The sequence below is a fragment of the Pelodiscus sinensis genome, chromosome 6 (assembly GCF_049634645.1).
Source record: "Pelodiscus sinensis isolate JC-2024 chromosome 6, ASM4963464v1, whole genome shotgun sequence".
Taxonomy (NCBI): domain Eukaryota; kingdom Metazoa; phylum Chordata; order Testudines; family Trionychidae; genus Pelodiscus; species Pelodiscus sinensis.
This window is the reverse complement of record NC_134716.1, coordinates 81,057,873-81,078,422: the sequence shown is the minus strand read 5'-3', so window position 1 is coordinate 81,078,422 and position 20,550 is coordinate 81,057,873. Positions and strand designations below refer to the sequence as shown.

The 20,550-nt window shown below is 43.7% G+C and overlaps 1 protein-coding gene across 5 annotated transcripts in view; it reads left to right on the top strand.

Moving 5' to 3' along the window:
- MSH3 (mutS homolog 3) overlaps window positions 1-20,550 on the top strand; it is a 224,647-nt gene that overhangs the window by 150,440 nt on the left and 53,657 nt on the right. For all 5 annotated transcript variants that reach the window (XM_075932217.1, XM_075932221.1, XM_075932220.1 and 2 more), the window contains 4 exons: window positions 741-857; window positions 2,687-2,794; window positions 5,043-5,157; window positions 12,472-12,629. In XM_075932217.1, coding sequence (XP_075788332.1) covers window positions 741-857; window positions 2,687-2,794; window positions 5,043-5,157; window positions 12,472-12,629 — 498 coding nt within the window. The remainder of the gene's footprint in view (window positions 1-740; window positions 858-2,686; window positions 2,795-5,042; window positions 5,158-12,471; window positions 12,630-20,550) is intronic.

Here is a 20,550-nt window from a genome sequence, read left to right as displayed (position 1 = left end):
GAGGTTGGACTGGATGATCTAATTGTTTTTTTTCCTGCAAAGATGACTAACAAGGTCACTGAGCACTTGAATGGTCAATGTTATTAAGAGAGGGATAATATTTAATATTTAGTACAGTAATGGGCATCATAAAGCATGCACTAGGTATGTGTACTTTGGTTTATAGAAGAGCCACAATAGTATATACAGCAGCCTATAACTAAGGTTTGCACAATAAATTATATTTACTCTATAACTTGCAAAATGTGTGCTAATGTGAAAAAAAGATATTTTCAGTTTTAAATAAGTGTCCAAGATCAAACTAGCATTCATGCAAGCCGGTCTGTTTTTACTAACTTTGCTATGGCTACCAATAAGTCTTTCTCAGTGAAGTTATAATTGTGAAATTGTTTGATGTTCGTTATATGTATAATCCAAAAAAGTCACCCATTTGTGCTTTTTAAAAGCTGATAAACCTCTGTTAAGCAGAATATTGTATACCATTCTCTTTAGCTATTAATATTACATTCTTAAATGTATTTCAAAAGCTTTCTACACTGACTGCACCATAGTAACCATGTACTATATTTACAATAAAAAATATTTTAAATCAGCAGAGTTCAATACTACAATAATAGAACATTCATTTTTTTTTACATCTGTTTGTTTTCAAGGCTCACAGTCTAATTTTCCACGTTGATGGCATAACTGATTGCTTAGTAACCTTGATTTCCTATTTGGCTTTTTTTCCTCTCTTCTAGCACAAAAGCTGTCAGCCGTTTCCACTCTCCTTTTATTGTAGAAAATTACAGACATCTGAATCAGCTCCGGGAGCAGCTAGTCCTTGACTGCAATGCTGAATGGCTAAATTTTTTAGAGTGAGTTTACAATGAAAACTAGAATTTGATGGCTTTTTGTTTTGGGGTGGTGGGTTTTTTTTGTTTTTTTTTTGTTTTTGTTTTTTTTTTTGCTAGTTTTGAAAGGAAGACAAGAAAACGTTTATCAAAATGAAAAGAAGAAATTGCTCATCAGATTTCTTGTAGACTGCCATATGAAAAACTATAAAATATGGTCCTAAATTTAAAGCTCTTAAATAAGGTTTATCAAACCTAAGACAGGAATGTTTCTTGGTATTTTAAAATGCCAGTGAAATCAGTTTTTAACAAACAAATAATGGTGAGTTATGTTTAAACCTAAATATTGCAGCATTAAGAACCTGAAAGGTAAAACTGCTTATAAAGGAAAGTGAAACTGATGTCAGTGATTTTATTGTTCAAGTTCAAAATAACTGAAAAACAGCAGCTGCAGTAGCCATGGACAGGCGCCTCTCACCTGGGCCCAAGCAGCTGAAGTGAGAGGGGGGCTGGAGTGTCCTCTCTGCTCAGGGTAGCCTGCATCCTGAGCCCCTTAGTCCTAACCCCAACCAAGAGCAATGATTTAAATGAAGAAAAACAAAACTTAATTGAGCTAAGAACCCGAACAATGCTGGGTAAATCTTCTAATATAATAATACTGATAAGGGTTGTTTTTTTGTTGTTGTTGTTGAGGATGCGAAGAATATCCAGAGTTAATGTTTCATATAACTGTTCAGAGTCTCTGCAGATATACATCTTGGATTTTAGCCATCTTATCATCTATAATTGTGCTTTCATTTGAAAAATAATTTAATAAATTGCCCCTCCCTATTTACGTATGCTGGAAGTCTGCATCTAAGTAGAGTTTACTCAAATTGTTCTTAGTTAATCAGAAGTGAGTTTTGAATTTCATAGGAGTTTAAAAGTTATTCTTCCAACTTCTTGGCTTACACCTCTTCAGATACTGATTAGACTCACATTCTTTTTGCCTAAAGCCTCTAAACTTTGGTTCTCATCTTTGGTCTTCAGGTATTTTCTTTTATGATCCATTTTTAATGTTTTGAGTTCTTCCCCTTCAAACTGCCTTCCACTTGAGTGAATTTCCCTGATTTTGTTTTAAGAGCAGTATAGAGATGGGGGAAGGAGGGTTACTTTGTAGAAAACCATCTTACATATTTTGAACTTCTTGTTTCCTCAGCACGTTCTGTATATCCTTTGTGCTTCCAATTTTTCAAGTGAAACAAAAGATACCTTTAAATGTTTCTACTGTAAATTAACAGGAAAGGGAGGATTAAGGGCATGTGTGTATTAAGATTAAGGGCATGAGTTTACTGAAAACTTTTTTACTTCTGTTAACTTCATACATGCATACTCAAGGAAATGGAATTATGATTGTTTTCTAAGAGATCCTGGAGAGCTCCTGTGGCTGGACACTTTTTTGAATTTTTCCTTATGGTAACTTACTTACAATTTGAGTGAGCAAAAGCATCCTGTTGGCCACTGTGATAAACTGGAGCATTTTTGTAGAGTCCATTAGGCTGCAAGGATCAGCTGCAGACCTTTTGTATACTAGCTGAGTAATTTAGTTTTATGGTCTTTCTAATGTACAGAAAAAATCCAGGGTTACACTGTGAATACAAAGTACATCATGAATAAGGCTGAGTTCTGACTTTATAAATTTAACAAACTGCTGGGCAATTTTATTTTAGCGTAATTTGAATATCACAAGAGCCATGTCCGAGCCAAGCAAAGGCTACATTTTGACAGTATATGTGGATTCATATGAAGTTTGCTTTATTTATGCATTTAGTTATTTATTCATCCATTATTTTCCCTCTTCTATACATGTATAGTAATTTTAGTGAACATTATCACTCTGTGTTGAAAGCGGTTGGTCACCTAGCAACTATTGACTGCATTTTCTCATTGGCCAAGGTTCCTAAACAAGGGGACTATTGCAGGTAATCAGTTTTAAACTGTTGCTTATTGATTTAAAAGGCACAGAATATTAAAATAAGCTTTTATTTGACTTTGTACAGGAAAATGTAATGTTAAATATGTTGACTGTATTGTAAGCTTTAACAGTGTTTTACAAATGTAAAGTAAGGCATGGTCTTAGCCCTGGTGAGCTTATAACTGGAATTATATAATTCAAAGACAAAACTAAGTTTTTAGACAGTCATGCATTTTGTAATCAACAGTTTACTCATACATGCATAGGGGCTGCTCACACTGTTTCATATTAAATTTGTGGAAATCTGTATAGGTTTGGGGCCAAAACTTTATGCTCCTAGTGAACAGGTCCTGAAATGTCTGCAGTGTTGATGAGTTTTAAGTTTGTTTCAATTTGGTAGTTCTCAGCTGATGTACCATATAAAATCTCTTCTTAAACTATCAATATTGGTATAAAGTGGGATAAATATGAAGAGAGAATTTTTTTTGCTTATTCATATAAGATTTTTTTTTTATGTTTAGAATACCCCAGGGGGCTGGCCAACCCCCCTCTTTCTGGGGTAGGTGTCTGGCCATGGGGGGGAGGGTGCAAGAGCAGGGGAGGGAGCAGGAGCAGTCTGGGAGTGTGAGATCTCAGTGGAAGGGGTAAGTGAGGGGTCTGGGGTGTTCGAGGTCTCAGTGGGTGGTGAGTGAGGGGGCTGAGGATGCGGGGTATAATAAAATAGGCTCTTCATGTCCACACTTTGATCCTTCTATTTGTGGGCTGAGTCCTCACAAGGAACGCTTACACTGACTTAAATGTAGGCCACTGATAGCTGGAACCACATCATCCCAGGGCTGACAGCTGGAGGTTTGCTTCACTAGCAGTCCGCCCTGGGGGTGCGGGGTTCCAGCTTTCAGCACCAGGCAGTAACAGGCAATGTAAGCAAGCCAATGTCTACATAGACACTTTGTCGACCTAACTACATTGATTTAAGTGCTATGTCTCTTGGGGTGTGTCTAGACTACATGGCTTCATCGATGGAGCCATGTAGATGAGTTTACTAGACATAGCAAAATGAAGCGGCGATTTAAATGGCCATTCAATACCAGGGAGGTCGACAAATTCCTTTGATGTCGACCGCAGAGCGTCCAGACTACCACGCTGAACCGACAAACAGCTGATAGGCTCCACACGGCAGCCATTTAAATGTAAATGAAGTGGCGATTATTTAAATCGCCACTTCATTTTCCTATGCCGGGTAGCCTAATCTACATGCCTCTGGCGACAGAGGCATGTAGTCTAGACATACCCTTAGATTGATGTCAGCTGCATTATGTCAACCTAACTCTGTAAGCTTGGCCTTGAGTACCTTTCCTAGACCTGAAGAAGAGTTCTGTTTAAGCTCCAAAACCTGTGTTTTTCATCAAAAAAAGTTTGTACAATAAAATATATTTTCTGTTTTTGTTTTGTTTTTTTTAAATGGCCTTCTATGGGTAAAAAGAATATAAACAGATTGGGGAGTTCGGATTATATTTTAAAATTTTTAATATATTTTCATTTCTATTTTCATTTCCCATCTTTGACAGTGATCTTTTAAATAATCACCATCGTTTCCTGTATATGTAGATTATTTGTTGTAAGGAATATTAAACCTGTTTGGGAACAGCTTTCAGACGTATCCATTGTTAATTTTTACATTAGGAGCATAACTGTTTTACTGAAGTCTCTGGTTTATATGTATAAATACGAGCACCTCCGTCATGATATTCTTGCTTTTTTCCTAACAGCTTAGACTTTCACTTGATGGCAGATTGACCTATTCATCAAATCCATCATTCTGAAAATTAAGGCTAATAGGAATAATTTTATGTGAAGCAGTAAACCTTTGAATATTGCACAGCCTATATGTGGATTGGAAAATGAAAGGGATCTCTCTTCTCCTTGTGACCCATATCAGTTTTTAAAGTCCTTTTCATATCTAGACAATGTATTTACAGATCAAGGAGTTTCCTCATTCCAAGAAAAAATACAGAAGAGAATAAAAAATACCAATTTATAACAGAAAATGACATTTATATCTCACATTCTCTTCAGTATAGTATTACATGAGAAACTTAAAGCTCAAATTATTTTTGCATTTTGTTTCTGGCTTATTGAAAAGATATCAGTTTGCTGTAATACTTTCCTTCCTTATACCCTCTTAAGATTTCCTCATGATACATCTAAATCATTAATGTAATGAAAAATGTATTGATGTCTACTTCTTTGTGCAGACCAGTTGTACAAGATAAAGGGAAAAAAATAATTATAAAAAATGGCAGACATCCTGTGATTGATGTACTCCTAGGAGAACAAGATCAGTATGTTCCGAACAGCACCAACCTATCAGTAAGTATGGGGTATAATGAGGGATTGAATATCAATCACGGGAAGGATTCTAGAATTTGCTTCTAACCCAAGAAATTAAATCATTTAATTATACAGTTGGCAGCTTGATTGCATTTCAGAAGGATATCACTTGAATCCGTGTCCACATCTGTTTTGCCACATTGTTTGATGTCTGCATTTTTTCAGGTTTCAGAAGGCCAGTTGCACACTTTTACAATATCATTCTGACTAGTGGCACAAACAAATTGAAGAAGTGAAATCAAAATTCAGTACGTTTAGGGTTAGGAAAACTGGAATGTAAGTTATTTATTCTAAGGAAGATATGATGGCTATCTGCTAATTATCTTAAATGTTATTGCCATAGTTAGGTGTACTTACTTTAGTACCCAGTGACTATATAGAGGTGGTAGCTGCATTTCAAAACTTTTTATGTGTTTTTTTTCCCCCTTATTACTGTTATTTACAAACTTAAAGTGGACAATACAGGCAGTCCCCGGGTTACGTACAAGATAGGGACTGTAGGTTTGTTCTTAAGTTGAATCGGTATGTAAGTCGGAACTGGTGTCAGCCGCTGCTGAAACTGATCAGTTTCAACCGCAGCTGAATCTGGACGCCAGTTCTGACTTACATACAGATTCAACTTAAGAAACCCAAGCTTCCCCAAGTCAGCTGCTGCTGAAACTGATCAGCGGCTGATTCCAGGAAGCCTGGGTCAGAGCAACTCTGCCTCGGGCTTCCTGTAGTCAGCCGCTGGTCAGTTTCAGCAGCGGCTGACTTGGGGACGCCTGGGGCAGAGCAGCTGGGGTGCTGCCGGGTTGGTCCGGAGCGGCGCTGCGGGACCAACCCGGCAGCCCCCAGCTGCTCTACCCCAGGGGTAGGCAAGAAAAGCCTGGTCTGCTGGGGGGGGGGAGCCCTAGCTGCACCCTCCCCCCCAGCAGACCAGGGAGACGGGGGTGGCGGGACCGCCCAAGTCCTCCACGGCTTTGCTTCGTCTCCCTGGTCTACTGACCTGGGAGACGGGGAGCAAAGCCGCGGAGCACGCCCGCAGGGGGACAGCTCAAGCGCGCCCGGGCTGTCCCGCTGTGGGCGTGCTCCAAGGCTTTGCTCCCCGTCTCCCTGCAGACCAGGGAGACGGGGAGCAGCTTTTCTCGCCCCGGAGGATGGGGGCGGCGGACTGCGGCGCATCTGGGCGTCCCGCCGCTCCCGTCCTCCAGGGCGAGAAAAGCCCTGTTTGTAACTGCGGATCCGACATAAGTCGAATCCGCGTAACTCGGGGACTGCCTGTATACAAAATTGCATGAATTGCATCATAACAGTTTTCTCATTAAGTTTTCAGTTTTCTCAGTCCTTTTAGATAGTATTTGTACTCTAAATTTTCTTTACTTCTTACTAGATTAAAAGCATTTTTGTACTTTAAAAATGTGTATGGCACTAATTGAACCCACCTTATAATCTTGGAGCTCTGATTACTGTTCTCTCGGTAATATCACAGAATGATTCGGTAGACTGCACATGCATTACTATAAAAGATTTATATAATCATATAACTAATGCAGTAAAATATTGTCCTATATTCTTATTTTATATGCATATTTCTGACAAACATATGTAATATGATTTTTGGGGGGGGGAGAGATGTGTTAAGTTGTTCTAAGAAACTTGAAATCTCTCATGAATTGCAAAATCTTTTAAGCCTTGCTACTAACTATTCAGCTTGATTTTTTTTTTTTTTTTGTAATATTATACTTCTGGTTTGTACAAACAGGGAAAAAAAAATAGTGTGCAAAGGCAACTGATGTTCAGAAGTAGGTTAAAAATATATTTTTCTAAGTTTACTATAGGTGTAGATATGGAGCTGTTGCTATGGTAAAGTATAATCGACTTTGTATTGCATACATTTACATGTGAATTATTTTTCAAAGCTATTCTAGAATGTTGATATAAAAGTATTTTATGTGACTTCAGTGCAAAATGAACATTAAAAATTTCTGCAACTCAAAACTCATTGCAAACGGTATTTTTAAAAGATCTGACATTAATTCAATAATTATCCTGTGTTTTTTCTGTTAGCCGTGTTCTAATTTTGTAATTTAGCAACTCATTTGTTACAGAAGCAATAGATAAAATCTGGGTGATGTTGGTATAGTCAGTGTTAATTCTAGTGGTGTTTTCAGCTCTTTACTTTTCTGTGGATGGTAGGTAGGAACCTCTTTCTTCAAAATGCTTCTAATTTCAAATATAAGTTTGAATCATCAGTGGACTATGCCTTTCAATGTGCTTTTTTTTTTTTTTTTAAATTTGCCTGAAACAATTGCTAGAGTCTTTCTGTTAGGGCCATAACATGAGCATGTCCCCCTTCTCCCTTGATCTCCTTTTAAAAGTACAGGCAGTCCCCGACTTACGCAGATCCGACTTACGTCGGATCCGCACTTACGAACGCGGCTTTCTCGCCCCAGAGGTCGAAGTAGCGGATTGGTACCTGCGAGCTCCGGGGCGAGAAAGCCCCATTCGTAAGCTGCTCCAGCAGACCAGGAGCACCGGGCGGGTTCCCGCGCTTCTGAGGCTTTGCCAGAGCAAAGGCTCAGAAGCGCGGGAACCGCTGCTGCTGCTGCTTGAGACCCGGTGCCTGTGGTCTGCTGGGGACCGTCACCAGCAGACCACAGGCACCGGGACTGAAGCCGCAGCCGCGGGGGGGGTCCCGCGCCTCAGAGACTTTGCCAGAGCAAAGCCTCAGAGGCGCAGCACCCCGCTGCCGCTGCTGCTCTGCTCCCCGTGTCCCTGGTCTGCTGGGGGGGCGGGAGGGCGCAGATAGTGTGCCCCCCCCCAGCAGACCAGGGTTTTGTTTTGGACCCTGGAGCAGAGCAGCTGGGGCGCTGCGGATTGGTCCTGCAGCACCCGCTCTGGGCACTACTGGACCAACCCGGCAGCACCCCAGCTGCTCTGCCCCAGGTCCTGATTCAGCCGCTGCTGGTCAGTTTCAGCGGTGGCTGAATCAGGACGCCTGGGGCAGAGCAGCTGGGGTGCTGCTGGGTTGGTCCAGTAGTGCCGAGGGGTGCTACTGGAGCAACCCAGCAGCACCCCAGCTGCTCTGCCCCAGGCGTCCCCAAGTCAGCCGCTGCTGAAACTGACCAGCGCTGACTACAGGAAGCCCGAGGCAGAGTTGCTCTGCCCCAGGCTTCTTGGAATCAGCGCTCATCAGTTTCAGCAGCAGCTGACTTGGGGAAGCTTGGGGTTCTTAAGTTGAATCTGTATGTAAGTCAGAACTGGCGGTCAGTTTCAGCAGCGGCCCTATCTTGTACGTAACCCGGGGACTGCCTGTATTCAGAAATTATTCTTCGTTTATATCAAGTTTATGATGAGACTTTAAACCTAACAATTGGTTTTATTATTTCAAAGCATATTTATATAACTAAGCTATCTCTTCCATATGCTGGGAAATAAGAAATAGATTTCCATTTTCAAATGTTTTGGTGGTGGTCAGATATTATGATTGTGGGAGTCCTATAAGTACCATGCTAAGTATTATACAGTAATTCCTCATTTAACACTTGCCCGCTGAACAGGTTTTCGCGATAGCACAATTTTTTTTTTTAGGGAATGTTTTTTGAATTACACGACCGTCCGCAGAATAACACGATTTCCCCACCATTGCCAGCGGCTGCACGGGGCTTCCCCTGCCTCCCTGCAAAGCGGCGGAGGGTTAGCTGCTCGCCGTGCCATTCCCCGGCGACCCCCCCCTCGCTGGACACAGTGCGGGTCCTGGCAGACCCGTCACAGGGGCATTCTTCCAACCCAATCCCACTCCCCTCGCCTCCCTTTCCCTTCCCCAGAGCCAAACACCTCCCCTCCCTGCTGTAACCCAGTCTCCTTTCTCCCCCAACCTTATGTCACGGTCCCAACAGACACCACCAGTTGAAACGCAACCCCCACCTTTTCCATTATTTTCAATGGGAAAATTGACCCCGCATAACACGTTTGTAGTGTTAAATGAGGAATTACTGTATTTCCTTTATTCTTTTTTTGTGTACAGAAATAACTTAAATAATATAACTTAATTAATTGGAATTAAAAATAGAAATTATGAGAATTAGATCTAAGTGTTAATCACTTGGACCCATTTTAAAAATACTAAGTTATGGAACTGTGAATCTTTAAATATATTGGCAGTTAATATTGGTACATTTGCAACACCTTTTAAAGTGTTATCATGATAGCCCTTTTGAAGGGAAAAAAATATTGATGTTACACAACAGTCAGTCCAAATAAGGACTGCGAGGGAGCTGACAGATGCAGCGGAGTAGATGGCCTGGACAGAAACATTCCTTAGGGAGGCTTTATTAAAGGGGCTATTTTAGATCTTAGTAAAAGGAGAGGCTAGAACTTGATGAAATACAAGTCAGAACTGAAGAGAAACTGCCAAACAAAAAAGAATCCCCTTCAATTATATCACATGAAGGTAAACAACTAGATATGTATACATTTGATAAATTCTTGTATACAAATTATAAATGGTCAGTGAGGCCTCTGGATTATCAAGATGCTAACGGTGCTCTCAAGGAAGACAAGGCCATTAGAGAAATAAATACATGTTTTACATTCATGTTCACTGCAAAGGATTGGGGAGGCGGGGGGAGATTAGCACACCTGACCCATTCTTTTGGGTTACAGATCTAAGGAACTATCCTAGACTGAAGTTTCAATAAAGGAGATTTTGAAACAAATTGATAAATTAAACAATAAGTCATAAGGCCCATATGGTATTCACCCAAGAATTCTGATTCTGAAGAAACTCAAATACAAAATTGCAGATTTTCTTAAAAAGGTTCTTGTGGTGATCCTGACAATAACAGGCCATTGATCCTAACATCAGTACCAGGGAAAGTGGCCCCGGGTTGCACTGTAAGGGGTGGGGCCTCAAGTAGAAGGGGCAGGGCAGAGCCAGGATACTTCCCTGCTTCCTCACCCACAGACCCTAATACATGGAGATATACCTATCTATCTGTCTCATAGAGCTGGAAGGGACCTTGGGAGGTCTTTGAGAGTCCAGTCCCCTGCCCTCATGGCAGGACCAAATACCATCCCTGACAGATTTGCCCTAGATCCCTTAATGGCCCCCTCACAACCCTGGGTTTAGCAGGCCAATGCTCAAACCACTGAGCTATTCCTCCCCCATGATTGGTCTGGGGGTGGGGAAGTGCCTTTGCCGCTCCCCAGAGGTTTCCCCTAGGTGCCCATGCTCCTGGCAGTGGGAGGAGACTTTGTACACTCCCTGTTCTGCCCCCAGGCTAATAAAGGCTTGGAAGTGGGGGAGTGTACAAAGTGTCCTCCCACCTTTCCATGAGCATGTAGCGTTTCAAAGCGCAGCATGCTCATTGCAGGGCGGGTGCAGGGAGGAGGAAACTTCATGTGCTCCCCGCCCCTAGGTCAATCAGGGGGAGTGCACAAAATCTTCCGCCAGTGCAGAGGAAACTTCATGCGCTTCCCCCCTGTCTCCACACCCTAATTGGTGTGGGTGTGAGGCAGCGGCAGGGCCTCCATGAGCTAAATCAATCCTCTTGGTGGGCCAGATTTATCCCAGTAAAAAAGATAATTCTGAGACACATAGATGAACATAGTATGTTTGGGAGGAGTCAACAGTCTTGAGGGATCAGTAAGAATGTGGAATAGGATTAGTCAGGGGATGTAGTGTACTTGGATTTTCAAAAATCTTTTGTAAATGTCTCACACCAAAGGCTATTAAGCAGACTAAGTAGTTGTGGGATAAAGGGGTAGGTCCTCTCATGGATCACAAATTGGTTAAAAAATAGGGGGGAAAAGATAGGAATAAGCCATCAGTTTTTCATAGTAAAGTGAGGTAGATAGTGTGGTCCTCAAGGATCCATACCCAAACCAGTGCTGTTCAGTATATTTATAAATGATCTGGAAAAGGGGGTAAACAGTAACATGGCAAAGTTTTCAGATAATACAGAATTACCCAAGATAGTTAAATCCAAAACTGATTGTGAGATGTCTTTTCAACTTCTCTACAAACTTGGTGACTGGGCAACAAAATGGCAAATGAAATTCAGTATTGGTAAGTGCAAAATTTGAAAAAAAAATAATCCCAACTAGCCATACAAAATTATTCATTCTAAATTGGCAGTTACCATTCACAAAAGAGATCTTGGAGTAATTGTGGATTCTCTGAAGGCATCCACTTAATGTCCAGTAGCAGTCAAAAAAGTAACAGAATGAGATCGATAATAAGACAGAAAATATAAATATAAATCCATAGTATGCCCACACCTGGATACAATTCTGGTCATTTCATCTAAAAAAAAAAATTAGAATTGGAAAACCTACAGAGAAAGGCAACAAAAATAAATGGGGATATGGAACAGCTTCCATGTAAGGAGGATTAAAAACACTGGGATTGTTTATTTTGAATAGAAGGAAGCCAAAGGGGGAATATGATAGAGTTCTATGAGATCATGAATGGTATGGAAGAAGGGAAATAAGGAAGTGATGTAACAAAAGAACCCTGGATCACCCAATGAAATTAACAGGCAGCAGGTTTAAAACAGCAGGAAGCACTTATTCACACTACGCACAATCATTCTGTGGTATTGATTGTCAAAGGGTGTAGTGAAGACCAAAAGTAACTGGGTTCAAAAAAGAATTAGGTACATTTGTGGAGGATAGGCAAATCAGTGGTTGTCAGCCAGTATGGTCAGGGATACAACCCAATGCACTGGGTGTCCCTAAATCTCTGATAGGTAGAAACCAAGACTGGCCCACTTGATGATTGTCTTGTTCTATACATTTCCTCTGCTGAATCTGGTACTGGCCACTGTCGAAAGACAGGACACTTAGCCAGATAGAACATTAGTCTGACCCAGTATGCCTGTTCTAATGCTGCAGTAGTAATTTGTAAAACATTGGGCGTTGCAACCTTATAGTAGCACTTTTTTATGTGGTTGAAGGATACATTTCTGACCATATTAGAAAATACAACCCTTTCAAAAGCTGGCCAAGCATTCTTATGAAATTAAGGGAATTCTCACTAGTGTTACACTATACATGGAGCAACAAAAGTGGGTGGTCCTGTTAAATGGTTTCTTAAAATGACAGTTATTTACTTCTGCTAATAATTCTTTGAAGCTGCTTCCTCTTTCTCTCAGGAAAAGACATTTATGGTGTAGACGACATATTAAATACGGAGAGCGTATCTTTTGTACATATATCTCATATGTAAATCATTGTAAAACATACTGTAAATTAAATATGCACTCTATCTTAGTACTGTATTTTTACCAGTTGTTTTGCATTTTTCAGGCGGACAAAGAAAGGGTAATGATAATTACTGGACCCAACATGGGTGGAAAGAGCTCCTACATAAAACAAGTTGCACTGATCACGATCATGGCACAGATAGGTTCCTATGTTCCCGCAGAGGAGTCTACAGTTGGTGTTGTAGATGGTATTTTTACCAGGTAATCTATCAAAACTTTTCTTAATGTGGTGGAGGGTGGAATGGAATTACTGTAACACATTTTTTTTCATTGCTGAGAGCAGTTTCATTTTTTAATTTAGGACTACATGTACAATTATATATTTTTCAAAATTATGTTGCTTATAAATGAACTATCCGCTTTCTGGCTTCTCACCCCTCAATATAACATCCGGCCAAAATGTCTAAACCTCTATTCCTAAAGTTAGGCATTTGAATCTTTAAACAGAATCTTTCTGGATTAATTTTAAAAGATGCAGTTGCTACTTGCACAGAAGTGAATGGTATCAGGAAATGCTAGGCATATCTGAAAATCATACCAAGTACATTGATGTCTGTGTGGCCCACATATTTTATGCCTTATCTTTGAGCATATTATCCCTTACTTCATTTAAAAAAATTAGTCATTACAGTTCAACTTGCATGAAATGTCATAGATGTGTTCAGAAAAACAGTTCAGAATAAGTATTAACAAACTCCAATTTTTTGTATTTTGTAGCTATAATGAATTCTAGAAAATGTCCTGCTGTAATTTCTCCCCTCTCCCATCCCATACCTTCCTCTTTCTGGTCTCCTCTTTCTCACTGCAGAAATGCAGAGCTGGCCTTACCATGAGGTGAACTGAGGCGGCCACCTCAGGTGCCAGACTCTGGGGGACGCCACTAGGACCCAGAGTGTAGAAAATTGTGTCCGCTGCTGGTGCAGCGAGCAGGCATGGGGGTGTCATTTGAGCTCCCTACCTCTGGTGCCAAAATATTGTGGGCCGGCCCTGCGGAAATGTCATATTTCTGAAACCATTTGAATTTAAATTTTGAGCAGATCATATTCCTCTGGTAGAGGTCTTCTATATAAATTCTCATACGGTGCCAGGTACTGTGGTATTCAAATGCTTTTTAGAGTTAGCGAAAACAAGGAGCCTGTGTTGTCCATTAGTAATTTTTTATAGCTTAAAAATGTTGCATTTTTATCTCTTTGTTTTCATAGTTAGAAGGAACAGCATCTCATGTGATCTATTTACAGTAAGGGGAAAAGGAAGGTGTTTGTGGCGGGGGTGGGGGGGATTGGAGGACCAGTAAAGGGGGTTGTTAATGGGTTATAGATTGTTGTGAGAAGCCATAAATCCAGTATGTCTTTTCAGTCCATGATTTTTAGTGTCTAATACATTTATTACTTTAAGTTCCAAAGCTCAGGTTCTTGAAAATGTTATGCAGGTTTCTTTTGAGGATGAAAATTAATATAGAGGGATCATTCTGTGGAAAATTTTCACCTACAGGTGATGTGGTTGTTTTTCTCTTATAATTTTCTTGTGTCCTGTAAAAATGTGGCTTGCTGATCCAGGGACATGATTCTTGTTTTGTGTGAGAGAGATCCTGGGCTCAAATCCCAGACAAACCCTGCCTTCTTTTCTTGTGTGAATTCATTTGAGAATGTAGTGACAGTCTGGTTTTACCCTCAGAGTTGTTAGTGGGGGAATTTAGTACATGGCATGAGACACACCACATGCTAAACATGTGTAGGGCCCATTGATCTTGAAAGGTGTGTTGTTGGATTGTTGATTGTTGTAACTGTGTCTACAGGTTTTGTATCGATTGCTTTGGCAGAGTCTGGTGCTCCTTTGAGGAGTTGTGGGGATTGTGCCTTCTGATTATTAGCTTGGAGAGGTAGGAGAGTTGATTGAGGGTTAGAAAAGGGGGAATTCAAGAAAAATTTTAAATATGGGTTATAGCAGTTCAATGACAGTCAGTATGCATTCGGGGGGTGGGGGAGAGAGAATGACAACACGTGCAGACAGAAGTTATTTTATTTCTTCTTCGGGTAGTCCCCGTGGGTACTCCACGTCTGGTGTCGGGCTGGTCCCAGCACCGCAAATCAAAGCTTGCCAGAGCTGTGTTTGGCCGGACCGCGCGTGCGCGAGCCAGTTTCGCACCTTTCATCTGCTGTGCGCGGTCCGGCGCCCGCCAGTTTCCTCTCATCCGCCTTGGGTCGCACACAGAGCTCCCCCTTTCTCCTCAGACGGTTACCTGAGTGGAAGTTTAGAAACATTTAGATAATATTTTCTTTAGCTTTATATCCCGTTTCTTGTTTAGCCCTTGGTTGTGGGCTCTTTGTTTAAAAAAAAAAACAAAACAAAACACCACGGTCAGAGTCAAAAGCGGCGGCACATAGGAGGTGCGAACTCACACTCCTCTCAGGGTGCCAAAATGCCGGACTCCCCCGGGTTTAAAAAATGTTCTATGTGCGGGGAGCCAATGCCGGTCTCTGACGGGCACTCTGCTTGTGTCCGTTGCCTGGGGGAGGCACATATTCCCCAAAAGTACACACATTGTGCCAGGCTGACGACGAGAGCTCGCAAGGAGCGGGAGCGACATCTAAAGGAGATCCTGTTTAATAAGGCTCTCATGCCTTCCAATGTAACAGGCTCCTCTGCCTTGGACCCTACGCCAGAAAAGCGGAGAGCTCCTTCCCCAGCTGTGCCATCTCCTAAAGGGAAGAGAGCCTCTCCTGCTCGTTCCCTGCCAGTTGTTCCTCAATCGCGGGTGAGCACAGGTGATAAGCCGGGTACCTCGGGCTCGAGGATGACCCGTGCACCTACTTCAAAAAAGCTGGCCGGCACTTCCCGGTCCCGGCAGCCCTCGGCACCGCAGCCTACAGCAGAGCTTCTTAAAGGGCCAGTTACAACGGCACCGAGGGTCTCCGCACGGGCCTCTGAGATCCCTGCAGTCACTCCTCCTCACAAGGAGCTGTCCTCAGCACCGGCACCCGAGGGGCATGCTGCTGCCCAGGTGATTCCTTCACTGCAGCCAGCTGATGACTCTGCATGCTCGGAGCAGCTTCCAGCAGCCTCTACTAAAGCAGCACCTAAATCAAATGTCCAGGAGATCTCTTTCTCCCTCCCCGGTTTTCTCTCCGGAATCATCCCCTCACCCTTCTACTTCTGCACACCATACAAGGGCTCAGAGGGAATATCATGGGCGAAGCGTGTCATCTCGCCACCATTATTATAGGGAGCGCAGCTGCTCACACCACAGATTCTCTAGATTTCGTTTTCCATCAAGACGCTCACGCTCACCAATCCGTTCGCCACAGAGCGCTTCCTAGGTCAAGCATAGCAGCACTAGGTCTTCTAGTCATTCGTCATCTGCAGGCTCTGACCTTACTACACTGAATCATCTTATCACAGTCACTCTCGATCTCACCACAGATCACCATGTTCCTGTCGGTTGATCAGCCCATGTTCTGTACATTCAGAGCTTCAGAAGCAGTCTCTGCTCCGGGATACACTACCTCCACGTTCTCCGGTCCCTCAATCACAAATGTCAGACCTTGAGGAAGGGCAACTCTCAGAAACCGACCCAGACATTTCTCCTAATGCCTGCTCGTCCATACCCCTGAGGGATGAACCAGTAACTCTCGTCGAGATGACACCTCCTGACGACCTCAAGGAATTTCAAGATCTCTTTAAATGCGTCACGCAATCCCAGGAGGTACAACTTACTGAGGCCCAGGTGAAACAACATAAGCTGTTCAAGAATTTACACCCTCCCGATAGACGATGCTATCATGGAGGTAGCAGAGGAAATCTGGCAAACGCCAACATCAATACTGCCTACCAACAAAAAAGCGGATAAGAAGTATTTCGTTCCGTCCAAGGGGTTGGACTTTCTTTTCAATCACCCACAGCCTAACTCACTGATAGTGGATGTGGTTCGCCATAAGAGTAAGATGCCCCACTTCAAAAACTCCCTACCGGATAGGGATACTAAGAAATTAGACCTTTTCGGGCGTAAGATTTACTCTTCCTCAACCTTGCTCCTACGAATTGCCAATTATGCTGCCCTTTTGTCAAACCATAACTTTGACAATTACTCCTAGCTTCCGGAACTTATGCAACACCTTCCCGACAACAAGAGACCTCTTCTTAAAGCAGTTGTCCAAGAGGGGTTCACGGCATGCAGAACATAGCTTCAAATCGCCGCTGACGTCGCGGACACGGCTGCACGGGCCATGGCTACAGGTATTGCGATGCGAAGAGCCGCCTGGCTATTGTCGGTGGGAGCCCCTAAGGAGTTGCAGTCTAAACTGGAAGATTTACCCTTTCACCGTCAAAAGCTGTTTGCCTCCACTACTGATGAGATTCTCCATTCTGGGAAGGACTCTCGTACTACCCTCCGGACTCTAGGGCTACGTCTACACTGGCCCCTTTTCCGAAAGGGGCATGCTAATTTTCCAGGTCGTAATAGGGAAATCCGCGGGGGATTTAAATATCCCCCGCGGCATTTAAATAAAAATGTCCGCCGCTTTGTCCGGCTTGTAGAAAAGCCGGAAAAGAGCGTCTACACTGGCCCCGATCCTCCGGAAAAAAGCCCTTTTCCGGAGGATCTCTTATTCCTACTTATTCTTGAAGTAGGAATAAGTAGGAATAAGAGATCCTCCGGAAAAGGGCTTTTTTCCGGAGGATCGGGGCCAGTGTAGACGCTCTTTTCCGGCTTTTCTACAAGCCGGAAAAAAGCGGCGGACATTTTTATTTAAATGCCGCGGGGGATATTTAAATCCCCCACGGATTTCCCTATTACGACCTGGAAAATTAGCATGCCCCTTTCGGAAAAGGGGCCAGTGTAGACGTAGCCTAGGGATGTACACGCCGCCTTTCAAACACAGGCGATACTACTCCTTTCAAAGGAGATACGATTACTCATCCTACAAGCAGCAACAGCAATGCGGATCTGACCAATTTAGGTTTAGACAGCATCCTCAATGCAAACATGAGCAGCAGAATAGCCCATCAGCTCAGCCTGCTCAGAAACAGCAGGTTTGACTTCTGTGCGAAGGACTCAAACACGTCTCCAGTGGTCAACACACAAAAGCCTGCCACCGGCCTGTTCTATCACCGGCTGAGGCCATATCTTCATCAATGGGCCAGCATTACCTCGGACCGATGGGTCCTAGAGGTCATATCATCAGGCCTAACTATCCCTTTTACCTCAGTTCCTCCCACTACCCCTCTCACCCTGTCCCTGCTCAGGGACCAATCTCACGGGGTCGCTCTTCAAGGAGAAGTCCTTCACCTCCTAGAGATCGGAGCCATAGAGCGAGTACCCGCGGAATTCCGGGGGAAAGGTTTTTACTCCAGGTATTTCCTAGTTCCCAAGAAGTCCGGGGGGTGGAGACCTATCCTCGATCTGAGAGGGCTAAATCATTTAATCCGGATGCAGCGCTTCAAAATGACCACGCTGGCCAAGATCATACCAACACTAAACAGAGGAGACTGGTTCGCAGTCCTAGATTTACAAGACGCATATTTTCATGTGACAATACACATAGCTCACAGACGATTTCTGCGATTCGTAGTGGGGGACGACCACTTTCAGTACAGGGTACTTCCGTTTGGCCTTATCTCAGCCCCAAGAGTGTTCTCCAAAACGCTGGCGGTAGTGGCTGCCCATCTACGCAGAAAAGGGGTCTCAATTTTCCCCTATCTGGACGACTGCCTTATCAAGGGCCACACTCAGTCAGAGACTCATCACATGGTAGTTGCAACTCGAGATCTATTCGACTCCCTTGGCCTTATTGTAAACATTCAAAAATCACGTCTGCAACCGACGCAAACCCTAACCTTCATAGGAGCACCACTCAACTCTCGGTCAGAGAGAGTTCATCTGCCAGCCGAGCGTTTTCAACTCATACAAGACTTGATAAAAACGGTCTTGCAATCTCCAATGCTCCCAGTACGCGTATGCCTGCAACTCTTGGGTCATATTGCCAAGGGAGATTACCATGGATGCTTCTCTTATCGACTAGGGTGCCCATCTGGGCACAGAAACAGTCCAAGGCCATTGGTCCACGACGGAAATGATGCTCGATATCAACCTTCTCAAACTCCGAATGGTGTTTCATGCCTGCGAACACTTCAAGTTGCACATAAGAGGCACTGTCACCAGAATTCTCACCGACAACATTGTGGCGATGTATTATTTGAACAGGCAGGAAGGTGCCCGCTCCCGCTCCCTTTGTACAGAAGCGATCCGGCTTTTGGAACTGGTGCATTCGAAATGACATTTTTATCGTCGCGTCATACTTTCCCGGTGTGAACAATACCATTGCGGATGCGCTGAGCGGACATTTTCATCAGGACCATGAGTGGGTGATCCGCACGGACGTCCTCTTACCTCTCTTCCATCGGTGGGATCATCCGGCGATAGATCTGTTTGCCACACATGCCAATGCGAAATGCAGAGCTTACTGTTCCAGAGCAGGAGTGGGCGGTCACTCCCTGGGAGATGCATTTTCTCCTCCACTGGGGGACATCAGTTTTATATGCATTCCCCCCTGTTGTGCTCATTCCCAGAGTACTCAAGAAGCTCATGATGGACAAGGCACGATTGATACTCATAGCCCCAGCATGGCCCAGACAGCCATGGTACTCAGCTCTCCTACAGTTCTCCGTCTGAGCACTGTACCGATTTCCTTTCCTACCAGACTTGCTGACACAACAGAAGGGGTCCCTTCTTCATCCGAAGCTGGACACTCTGCACCTAACCGCGTGGATGATAGATGGTTCAGCACGTCTGAGAATCTTTGCTCAAACCAGGTGAAGCATGTCCCGCTACACAGCAGAAAGGACTGCACCAGGAAAACCTACCTGTCCAAGTGGTCTAGATTCACGCATCTAGACCCCGTTATTTCACCACTACATGTTTTACTGGATTATGTCCTCCACCTACAGGCGACTGGACTCTTCATGTCATCACTTAAAGTCCATGTGGCAGCAATTGCTGCTTTTCACTACCCCATCGATGGGAGGTCAGTTTTCTCCCATCCCATAATGACTAGATTTCTCAAAGACCTGGCTAACCTTAACCCACCACGTAGGCCTCCGCCACCTACATGGAGTCTTGACCTGGTGCTGGATGTCCTAACTCGGCCACCATTTGAACCATTGGCTATGGTACCTATGCCAATGCTTACAATGAAAGTACTCTTCCTCCTTGCTGTAGGGTGAGCGAATTAGCTGCATTGATGTCAACATCCCCCATACAGTCTTTAATAATGAATTCGTAATATTGAGATCTCATCCAGCCTTTCTACCTAAAGTCTGCACAGAATTTCATATAAATGAGCCAATCGTTTTGCCATGTTTCTATCCAAAACCTCATGCCTCTCAGCGTGATGCTCTCCTGCATACTCTGGATGTCTGCCGAGCCTTGGCATTCTATATAGATAGAACCCGCATTCTTCGAAAGACGGATTGCCTCATTGTTTCGACATCAGGGCCTTCTAGGGGCGAGCCCCTATCGGCCCAGCGTATTTCTAAACTTGTTGTCTCTTGTATCACAACTTGTTACGCTATTTGTAAGAAGCCACTCCCATCGCAGCCTAGGTCTCACTCGACACGAGCAGTTGCTGCGTCAGTAGCCTTCGTGAGAGTAGTCTCTCTGCGTGACATCTGCTGGGTGGCGACCAGGTCTTCTAGTACCACTTTTTCAAGACATTATGCAATCGTGCAGCACCTCGCCTCCAATTCAGCGGTAGCTTTAGCAGTACTGCCTAGTTATTAGAATCATGATTCAGAAGCCCACGTCTGCCTGGGATTACTGCTTCGGAGTCACCAGACGTGGAGCACCCACGGGGACTACCCGAAGAAGTAGTAGTAGTTACTTACCTTCATGCAGTAACAACGGTTCTTCAAGGTGTGTCCTCGTGAGTGCTCCACGACCCGCCCTCCTCCCCGCTTCGGAATCTCGTCTCTTTCTGTCTTGCAGATAGGCAGCGGGAGGAACTGGCGGGCGCCGGACCGCGTGTGGCAGGTGAAAGGCGCGAAACTGGGTCACGCACGCGCGGTCCAGCTGAACACAGCTCTGGCAAGCTCCGATTTGCGGCGCCGGGACCAGCCCGACACCAGACGT